General features: G+C 52.5%; 2 protein-coding genes across 2 annotated transcripts; both read right to left on the bottom strand.

The window, feature by feature from the left end:
- Window positions 1–2,007: 2,007 nt before the first annotated feature.
- N7468_009991 (homeobox domain-containing protein) lies at window positions 2,008–3,080 on the bottom strand (the record flags this gene model as incomplete). The annotated part of the gene is made up of 3 exons (XM_058479286.1): window positions 2,008–2,151; window positions 2,236–2,916; window positions 2,985–3,080. The coding sequence occupies 3 exons, from the start codon at window positions 3,078–3,080 to the stop codon at window positions 2,008–2,010; spliced, it is 921 nt and encodes a 306-aa protein (XP_058325854.1).
- A 5,812-nt stretch (window positions 3,081–8,892) lies between these two features.
- On the bottom strand, window positions 8,893–9,895 carry N7468_009990 (pyrroline-5-carboxylate reductase family protein; the record flags this gene model as incomplete). Its single annotated transcript, XM_058479285.1, has 2 exons — window positions 8,893–9,185; window positions 9,346–9,895. The coding sequence occupies 2 exons, from the start codon at window positions 9,893–9,895 to the stop codon at window positions 8,893–8,895; spliced, it is 843 nt and encodes a 280-aa protein (XP_058325853.1).
- Between the last annotated feature and the right edge of the window lie 856 nt (window positions 9,896–10,751).

The raw sequence follows: 10,751 nt of genomic DNA, 5'->3' as shown, positions 1-10,751 counted from the left end.
CGCTGGGCTGACTGTGCAAGAGGATTCTCACGTGGCAAGCCCAGGGCGGACGCTGACTGGAGCAGCGAATCCTCCGGCGTGAACTTTATCTCCAGCAATGGCGCGCCCGTTCCGTATGAACGGGGGGTTTATGCTCTATCCAGGCTAGTCTGGAAATTAGGCCGGCGTTAGACTTGGTACTTTGGGCCAATGAAGTCCAGACGTGACAAATGATGGAGTTTTTGGTCTTTGATGGTCGCCCAAAAAAGAAACCCCTAGACAATTAAGCAAGGAATAGGAACCGTTCAATCAAGGCAAAAAGGAGTTGTGCTAAGAGAGTGACAGCCAGTTGACAGCTTTCTGACATAAACTCCGTTTTTTTTTTTAATTACCCCCCCTGACGTATTGACACAACGTTCCTGCCCTTTTGACAGCCGTCGCCGGAAGCCTTACCCCCCAGAAACTTGGAAGTTAGGGCTTTCGGCAGTTCTCCGTGGCAAGGACCCGAACTTCCAAGCACGTCAACAGGGGGGGAGGTGTGATCTCCGTAGACTTGCCTCACATGGGATGTACGAGAGAAGGGCTACCCAGAGTACTGGCAAGGCAGCTCGACGTCATATGAAAAAAGACCGTCAAGAGGGGAAATCGAGGGAAAATCGCGATCGGAGGGGAAATCTTTTCCCTTTTTTTTTTTTCTTTGAGTTGAATTTTTCGGTATATCTGGGCCGTGGTGGGGTCCGCCGGGCGTGGCAGGTTGAAGATGGAATATTGGGATTGGAAGGGGATCCATGGGCCCGTCAAGGCCCCAATATTGAGGTCATCCAATCTCTGTGACAGCTGAAGATTGGTCCCTCCGAAACTCTAAACCGGGGCTGACGTCCAACGTGAAGGGCTGAAGTATCCGCGGAGGCCCTGCAGACCAGATGGAAGATTGATACTGGGAAGCGTATAGCACCGGCTCTTCTGTACCCCAGCCTACCCGGACCTCGGGTGGGCATGGAAAGACAGAGATCGTGTTGGAGATTCCAGGAAAGAGGCCGGGCCCCGGCATAACTGGAGACTCCATGCCCAGGTGAGCAAGGGCGGGAGCCGATCAGCGCTTGGGATTGGCTCAGCAAAGTGGTGCTAGTGAAGCATGATCCACGTTTCCCGTCATGCGAGCAATCTTACGGGATCGTCCAGTGTCTCCTGGGTGGAGAGAGATAGGCATCTACACCTCCCCTCCCCACTCTCAATTTCAAGGTACAGATCAAGTGATCAAAAGTTCGGGCCTACGCCCACGGGCCTTGCCCACGCCTGAAGATGCCTAAGCGGGGCAACGAGGCTGCGCAATGCAATGCAAAACTATTTGCAGCTGGATAGATCCAAGGGAAATCGAAGTAAAAATTAGGCCAATGATAATTCCGATGCCGGTCGATCCCGAAGAGTCCCCTTCTCCCATATCCCGCTAGGTTAAGAGTAACATCCATGAGAAAGAAAAGAAAAGAAAAGGGTATCAATAACTGATATCTGAAGGTCCCAATCCCCCCATGCCCCATGCCGCGGTAACCTCATAAAACGGAAAGCAACAGAGAGAGGGAGAAAAAGGAAAAAGGAAAAAGGAAAAAGGAAAAAGGAAAAAGGCAAAAGGAAAAAGAGAAACCCCCTACAAGCCTTGTTCTCCAAACCAAGAATCCATAAGAGACAAATTGAAGACATGGGAAGAAAAGAAAAAAAAAAATGCCAGTCTATCTCTCCGCCTTTGCCTGGTACCAATGAACAAAACCCCATAACTCATGAAAAGAACAGAACAAGATTTGGGTAACAAAACCTGTATCGTAATCCGGATGAACGCTGACGTTGTCAATGCCGTATATCATGTAGACAGAACAAGAAACAAATGTGTAAGAATAAGAGCGAGACGAATGTCCACAATAGGAAGGCCATCGTCGGGCAACAAGAAATCGAACTGAAACGCACACGGTGGAGCTGGTTTGAAGCACTGCTGCATATTAAGGAGGGCTTCACGCATGTTCGAGAAAACAGAGTTTAATGGTGAGGCGACGCTAAATCAGACCCCTGGTCAACATCACTGAACGGAGAATGCCTCGAGTCGTCTCCCCCACCGCTCCGCATCTGGTTTCGCAACGCAGGCAGCTGTCGCCGCCGCGCATTAATAAACCAATTGCTAATCTAGAAAATGGAGAAAAAAAAAAGGAAACCCTCGTTAGTTGCATGATCTCATCTGCACCAGAGCGAGCCATTGAATTCCCTTACCTGACTGATGGACAGCCCCGTGCGGGTCATAAACATCTGCTTGTCCTCCTCGCTGGGGTACGGGTGATCGAGATGCTCGTGGAACCAGGAGCGCAGGATATCCGTCACCGGCTTTGGCAGATTCCCGCGCCGCCGTTTCCCCTTGGGGTCGTTCGGGTCACCCATGATTCCAAAGTTGGCTTGCGGGTGGCCCATCATCTGTGGCGGGGCGTGCTCCGCATCTCCGTAAGGCATGCCCGGATGCCCGTAAGGCGCCTGGGCATGCATGATCGGGTGCCCATAGGCCTCAGGGCGGCGATCGGTCACAGGTCCTGGAATCGCGGGCGGCGCGCTCCTGTAGTCGTGGGCGTAGGGGTCTGATCGGGGAGCCATCCGGCTGTCCGCGTATCCTTGGTATTCGGGCATGGATTGTAAATCACGAATGGGTGGTAAAATGGGACTGGGGCCCGGCGCAGACGCGTCCGTTCGTATGACGTGGTCACTCAGGGCTCGCCGGGGTTCGCTGGCTCTCGTTGTATACTCTCGGTGGTCTCTGTACGGTGTCTTGGAGGTGGGGGAAAAGCCGGGCATTGAACGCGGATCGGCCACGTCGTGACCGGAGGACGGACGGTCTTGGGACGGAGGTCTTGAGTTATAATATGTGGAGGAGTCGATCTCATCGTGGAGGTGTGGTGGAAGCAGCTGATCGATGGTGTGAGTTTGCAGACCCAGGTTTCCGCGATTCCAGCGCATTTGCGGAGCAGCCTTACCTCTCTAAATGACGGAAGTTGTTGCGAATGACCCGTCGGCCGCGGTACATAAGAAATGGCCATGTCGTCTTCGTCCGCCTTACGGGACTGGGACATAGACGATGAGTATGAAGGAAGGACGAGCACGGCAGGATTATATAGAGCTTAGAAAACTGAAGGTGCCAGTCCGATATCAGCTCAGTCCAATGATACGAGGGACTCGTGTATTCCGTCGGCACTTGAGAGATGCTCAGATAGGATGGGGGAGGTAACTCACCAGGGAAACTGGGCTAAATTTACATTGACATCGAATAGCCAAGATATGCAAGGTTGGGGAATGAGGCCTGATGGAAATGCGGTCTTGGGGGTGCAAATAATGCAGGGTCAGTACATTTTATTTAAATTGAGCAAAAAGACGATCCGACGCAGACCCAGCTGTTACATGTCCATGGAAAGTAAGAACAGGGGGGGAGGACCCAGAAAAATGACGATCGTGGACAAGAGTGGGTACCTGGAACCACAAACTACGGAGCCACCAGTGCCTCAAGGCATGCGGAGCGGAGAAGAGGGGTGCGCATCGCAAGAACCCTATGGCGCATCCTTAACTTGACGGACGCTAAGGGTCTTATACCTGTCAGCCTAGTCGCTGTCATGGCTGTCTGAACCGCAGGCACTCCCCGGATCGTGGTTTGCCGCTCCAGGTCATACAGGGTTGTGTGGCGTGGTGGTTTTGCATTTGGTCAATTCCATTTCTCTTGCTCTGATTGGTATGTCTATCCAAAATGGTTCCTCTCGTCGAGAAATAGAGGCAATAACACTCCGCGGAAATCCCCCGTATGGGAATTGCTACAAGAGAAGTGGGAAAACCAAAAGTTACCGAGAGTACCCAAATCGTATGAAAAGTGATGAAAAAAGAAAAAGAAAAAAAAAGAATGAAAAAAAAAAAGCACGAAAAAGAAAAAGAAAAAATCAAGAAATAATTCACAAATGGGGAAAACTGAAATCGAGCATACTCTGTAGAATTAGTAGGGGGAAAAAGCAAAAAAAAGAAAAAAAAAGCCTCCTATTACTCCACTCCACGCCCCGGAGTTACGGAGAAGTAGAGTGGTACGCATTGTTTGGCGGCCCATATACGGCCAAGTTGGAGAAACGACACCTCCCGATCAACCGGTTCTGAAATCCTCAGATTCATCAAGTGGAGGAGCTGTTCATAAATCCGTTGTGCGATCCGGACTTTCTGGGATTATGAATTCTGGGTCCTTTTTTTTTCGGGGAGGGGGGTAGTGCGGAACCAGATCCCCGATCTAACGAGTCATGGGAATGAATCGGGGCCCCATCGCCTGTAGCGCCCGTCAGCCCCCTGGAGGCAACATGATCGAGAATCGGCAAGCCCGGAATTCCAGCTCCAAGGGACACGCCCCGCGGATGATCCCGACTGTGACCTCGAGACATACCGAAGTTGGGGGAAGAATCGTCTAAAAGGAGTTTGCCGACAGCAACAGCCGCAGGGGTCGAACAAAAAGGAAAAAGTGGGGGCATCCTGCCATTCACGATGTTCCTGAGTCAAGCTGAACTTAATTAATTCAAATACCTCGCCAAATAAATTGCTTTTTCCCGACCCACCAGATTTTGCCGGTCGATCCAATGACGCTTTGGTACTACAAACCCTAGCAGATCGCCTTTGGAACTCAAAAGGATCTCTACTTAGAGTTTTGGTCCACGAACAAAGCCATGAGGGGAAGGCTCCCGGCTAGCAATGCGAACTTTCCGAAAAACCTAACTGAGCTGAGGTGGGGAGAGACTTCGAGACGTCGAGACTTCGAGACTTCGAGTCTTTTCTCCAAATCAGGCCCGTGAAACGATCGACCCCCCGGGCGGGGGAGGAAAGGAGGGCTCCACCGCACGCTTGTGTCAGAGGGCGTGGCTTGCGACTGGTTACCAGATCGTGACCATGTGCAATGGGATGCACATCCCGGGTACAATCGCGCGCATTGTTTGCTTTTCGCGTCGGGGTGAATTAGGTGCAGAACTTGGGTGCGGAGATCGATCCCAGCACCAGACGTGTATCCGTGGGTGTAGTGGATGTAGTAACCTTGGCGTGACTCGCAACAGGGATAGGCCGATCGCCGAGGGGGTTCTTGAAATCGTCCCCACTTCCTTCGAGATGAACTAGACTGTGGCGCGCCGGGTCCACGCCATGGTCTTGTCCCGTACGTCAGAGATCAGCGCCTCGGCTCCCACACGCCCATGGCGATTGGGGGCCTCCCGGGAGATGTTCTTCTGCATTGTGCGTCGGGCTCCCTGACGTCCCAACCTGCATATGATATCTTCGGTGTATTTCTTTTTCTATCTTTTTTTTTTTTCTGCTTTTTCTTTTCTTTTTTTTTCTGCTTTTTTTTTATTGCTTCTATCGTGTACTGGATTCTTGAACAAAAGATAAAACAGACATCAGAAATCAGAAAAGGACCCAGCCTTCTCTGAATGTGACACGGCGTTTGATCTCTCCTCATTGGCTACTGTGGCAAGGCTCTTGTGGCTGATCGCCAATCAGGGATGACCTGTTCTTATGAGGGGGTGAGGGGAAACAAGCTTCATTTTTGATTTGATCTAGACTGTGAAATTTGAAGTTTAAAGGTCTTCATAATTGCGACTTTCGCGCTGGAACCGATGTCCAACTTTCCCTTGGACATTCGGCCGAACCGGTGGATCTCGCAAAGCCGACCCATCTCACATCGTTCGCTACACCCAAGCCTTCATCGGAGATCCTCCTTGGTGGGGCACCTTTCAAATATGTACGGAGTAAAAGCTGGGCAATCAATGGGCCGTGGGATCCACGCACCAACCTTGGATCCAATCGACCCCTAGTGAACTCCGAGGAAGTAGTTTGTCCTGCCTCTGAGTGAACTCGTCAACGTGCTCCCGATCGTCAGGACGCAAGAAAGGCTCGTGCCCCGAAAAGACAAGCTCGTCTCTTTCGGGCTTTCTCCCGAGGACGGAGGTGGGGGGGCGGAGAAAGGGAGTGTCTACTCAATGCGGCAAATCTTCAACGAGGGCCCAGGCGCGTCGCTTTTACATAGCTGGTTCACGACGGTTGAGCATCCCTGTCAAAACTATCAATGTGACACTCCGGATCCTCGCCCTCAGGGGTTGTGGAGGTGCCTAGGAAGCGTTGGGAGGAATAGTAATCATTGCCCTCCTGGGGCTTTCGACCCGCTCCACCATGACCGAGAAATCAAGGTTTAACTCGACCCGTCAGAAAACTGGGACTTCTCGACACGGTAGCCATCTCCGATCCTTGAGACAACGCAGACATTGGCCCAGACGCCACATGCGAGGTTAGCAGGCGTCAAACGCAAGCTAAGATTCCTGCGATCCACTTCAGATCATAACCGATCTTCCCCCCTTCCGGAACCGGGGCGAAGGCCGCGCTGGAATTTGGACCCAGCCACCACGAGGCCTGGGATCTGGATCTTCTCTCGAACCGATTCGATCCCCGTTGAACTCTGATTCGCCCGTTCATTCAAGGAGGTCTGATCGAGATCGGCGGTTGTAAATGCTCCCATGCGGTGAACCTCCCTTACTGAAGAGCGATTGGGAAACATTGTATGGATCTGGTTATGCATCGCAAAGCGTTGTCTCCCCGCAGTGGCCAGCACACCTACTGCGTACTACAAGCGCCCTCCCAAAAAAAAATAAATAAATAAATCAATAAATAAATAAAAAAAAAAAGAAACAAGAAAAGACAAGAAAGAAATCGCGCGCTTGGCTCTAGTTCAAAGACGCGGGTCAATAAGAACCAGACCGGAACTTTGAATGCGCAGCGCCCAGCTACAGACGTAACATAATTCCAAGGGCGATCGTCATCCCCCCTCCATTCACGATATCCGCGATCGTGCATAAAATGGAGCAGGGATGTCGATCGGATCTCTGGAATGGGCGGACATATTACTCCATGACTGCGGGACACATAGCGCAATGCGCGCCCCCATACAGGAATTCGTCATCGTGAGTGCCCCGGTACTTGGGTCAAGGGCGTGCTGGCTCCCATTTTTGGGGTTCGCTGCGAGGAACCTTAATTCCTTGTCCGAGTGATCGAAGTCGCCATGGTTCATGTTTTACGTTTGCCTAGCCTGGCTACTAGTTATGTGAAGACTCCAGGTCCGAGGCAAGCGGCCAGATCACTCGCAAAGGGCTTGCGCACTGGTCGGCCATAGTATGGCTTGTTATTGGGGTGGGACAAATTCAAGGTTTGTCATGACAGGGCTGAAGTTTAAACGCCCACGTTACACAATCTTGCGAGATTTTGGGGGGAGAACGAGACCAGTCTCCTACGACTCGGGGCACTCACTCCTAGTAGAATTCGCAGACCAAAAGAAAGGCGCAAACGGCGCGATCAATCAAGCCACTTGATCCGAAGGTATCGAACATTACAGAATATAGAGTCTTACCAAACACATCACCGCATAACCTATTCCTGCCAAGCTCCCGCAGTCAATAGTGTTCATCTCCTGATGATGGCTTGACCACCACAACCTCGCGGATGTGGGAGCGAGTGACCCGAGCGAGGCGAAGATTTGAATCTCAGCCAAGAGCCCAGAACTACACTGGTCGCCTGGTAAAGATCAATCAAGAATGTGAGGGGGCGCTTGCCACGCAGGGCGTCCAGTGGGAAGCAAGGTGATCTGAGAGGGTCTTTTACCCGTCTGTCACTCCGTGCCAATCCTCCAACCCTCCTCCGTTCTCTTAGGGGAGACAAAAGGTCCCAGAACAAACCCCATCACGAACTTGGGTTTGGGAACCTCGTAGAACCGCATTCCTTTTTTGTTTGTTGTTTTTTTCTTGCCAGACACCATCTCTCGTCCATCTCTCGTACTTCTGCTCACGCGCTGTATCGGGCCGTAGCGGGCCTTGAACGAGATCTGCGCTGCCGCTATTAAACCCTATCTTGACAAGGGGGCCCGGGCTTTTTGGCAGCGAATCAGCTTTCTCAGGTCGTCGGTCTTCCCAGGACATCTGTTCGACATGGGCCAACTACTAATGCTCCTGCGAGGTAGATTGAGCCAGGAGTTGCTCACGGGTCCTCCGGCGCCAGCTGTTACGCAGCGATCGTCGTAATGAGGTGTCAATGTAGGATTGTCCGCGCCACTGCCTCTTCAGGCAGCAAGATACCGGGGCTGAGACTTTGCCCGACTCAATCCTCGTACTTCTGAGCTTACGAGGCATGTCGGAAACGGGGCTATGGAGTGCGAGACCCCGGGCGGTACCTTTGTTCCAGAATGTCTGGTTCTTTTGTCATGGCGAGTTTCGCTTATTCGCTAAGGTGGTGGGCAAGGCGTTCTTCGATTCAAAGCTATGCATATTCCTCTCAAGCGGGTAACAAAAGTACTTTGTGGCGCTGGCATTCTATGACATCTGTGGCTTAGTATCGGCTTGCAGTGGCGTCGTGTTGTATAGTAGTTGTTTATAGTAGGAGTCGAAGGCTTTTTCTTCGGATCCGTGCCGGCCTTACTGCTGCGAGGGCTCAAGAGGGGGGGAAGCCAACATGGACCTTGGTCTTGGGACTCGGGACGAGGTCCTGTTTACACCATTGACTCAGATATGCTAGCCAAAAAGAGGCTGCCTTGGCCGAATGGAGACATTCAAGCGCGCTCAAATCTCGCTTCAGCGGAACAGCTAGGATATGCAAGGCTGTTGGAATCTGGAAGAGGGACCGCCATGCGCACGTCCTGGCCATTGAGTCGCAGGTTCCTGCCCTCCATTTTGTTACATGCTAAATCCACTAGCACAGGACGGAGGCTGAACTGATCCTCCTGCACTCCTTATGCCTTAGCTTTCTCAACGTCCCTATTTGGGACAATATGCACTTTTCATTTTGGTCGGATTCTATCTTTTGTCTGTACTATAGGTTCTCGTTAAGTATGGCATCTGATCATTTCTTGCCCAGCTCTGCAGCTCTGTCAGTGGCCGCCTTAACAGCCTTGTCAACGATGTCCTTGAATCCAAGGCCCTCAAAGGTCTGCAGCGCCGCGTGCGTAGTTCCATTAGGACTGGTCACGTTTTTGCGAAGCTGGCTGGGCTCATCGGATGACTCAACCAGCATCTTGCCTGCTCCAAGACAAGTCTGAGTAGCCAAGCGCGTAGCCTGGTCCTGTGGCAAGCCGAGCGCAGTCGCGCTGGCGACCAGATGCTCCACCATCGCGAAGAAATAAGCAGGTCCGGATCCTAAAAACAGCTTCGTCAGCCCATCTGTCATCCCTGGGATAGTAACACAAGCACAAGCACATAAGAAAGCGTACGAGCCCAGCAAACCCCCCCCCCCCCCAAAAGCAGAACCCATATCCCGAAAGCATATATATATAGACGAGAGTAAAGTGAAACTCACCAGAAAGCCCCGTCACCACATCCAAGAGCTCCTCCTTCTCCACCCACTCCGTCGCCTTACTCACACTCCCCAACAACGCATTCACCAACTCCTTCTCCTCCGCCGTCACATCCGAGCTCGCAAACGCCCCGGACGCCCCCTCCGCAACCAAAGCCGGCGTGTTCGGCATCACCCGCACCACATGCGGCGCGCGCCCATCCTTCGTCCGCGCCCATTCCTGCAAACTGCCCAGCGTGATCCCCGCCGCAATACTCACAACAACAGGTAAGCGTTCCCGGCCGGACCACGACGCCCCCAGCTCCTCGCACACGGTCTGCGCAACCTGCGGCTTTACAGCGATGATCACCAAGTCGGCCTGCGCGCCGGCCTCGACGTTCGAGGTCGTCGTCTGCACGCCTGTCGCGGCGAGTTTGTTGCGGTTGACGTCCCACGGCTCGGCCACAAAGATGTTGCTCTTGGCAACGTTGTTGCTGAGCAGGCCGCCGATGATGGCGGAGGCCATGTTACCGCCGCCGATGAAGGCCAGTTTGCTACTTTGTAGGGACGGCATGGTGCTGCTATGTTTGGCTTTTGGGCGGGGACGGTCTTGGTGTAGTGGGTGATTATGAGAAGGTCTTTGCGAAGATAGGTCTGTCTCTCCCCGCTCTCGCGTTCTTATCGGGGTGGGGCTGGTGGTCAAGCTGGGTGTGACCCGATATCGGGGAACACGCAAGTGTGGTGGGGGAGGGGGAGGGTTGAGTAGCTTCTTTGGTAGGAATTGGTGCGATTGAGGTGCTGATTTGGTGCGATTGAGGTTCTTAAAAGATTCGACTGGTTGCTGTTGCTGGGTTCTATGGGGCCACGTGACTGCTTATCGACCGGGCCGGCGTACCGGCTGGAGGTTATGGAGAATAGAAACGCGGGGTATTGGGCCATGGAATTTAGATTGACGCAACTGGGTGGTCATAGCTGGGGGGGGGCCCTGTCATGTCAAGGTTAAACGGTTCCGGGGGTCGAGTATACCAAGTATTCCAAAGGTTGAAGATGTTGACTATGTCACTCTACCGGAGCGTAGTATCTATATTCATATGCGCAGCATAGGCCAGGAGAGCGCATACAATCTAATAAAAGCGTGCAGTCGTCTGACCGGGACAGAAATTGTCAATACTTCAGTCATTAAACGCAACGGCCATCACTGGACACTTGATCTGATGTGATATATAACAGCTGACGTTGCAATTGAGCTGTCCTGTCAAAATATGAATCTGAGCCGCCATGCAGCTCAGAATCCCAATCAAAAACCCACCCCGAGAAGCGAACTGACCATTCCAGCCAATGGCCACGTATCAACTTGAAGGCCCACTGCCTGTTGAGCTCCCCCCGGATCTTCACAAGCCTGCTTAGGCAAGTCGTAGTGGAAGGGCGTA

Source organism: Penicillium chermesinum (assembly GCF_028974085.1).
Source record: "Penicillium chermesinum strain IBT 19713 chromosome Unknown utg000008l:1.0-1752722.0:1.0-1753981.0, whole genome shotgun sequence".
NCBI classification, from domain to species: domain Eukaryota; kingdom Fungi; phylum Ascomycota; class Eurotiomycetes; order Eurotiales; family Aspergillaceae; genus Penicillium; species Penicillium chermesinum.
The sequence above is the reverse complement of the archived record's forward strand: the minus strand, read 5'-3'. Positions and strand labels throughout refer to the sequence as shown.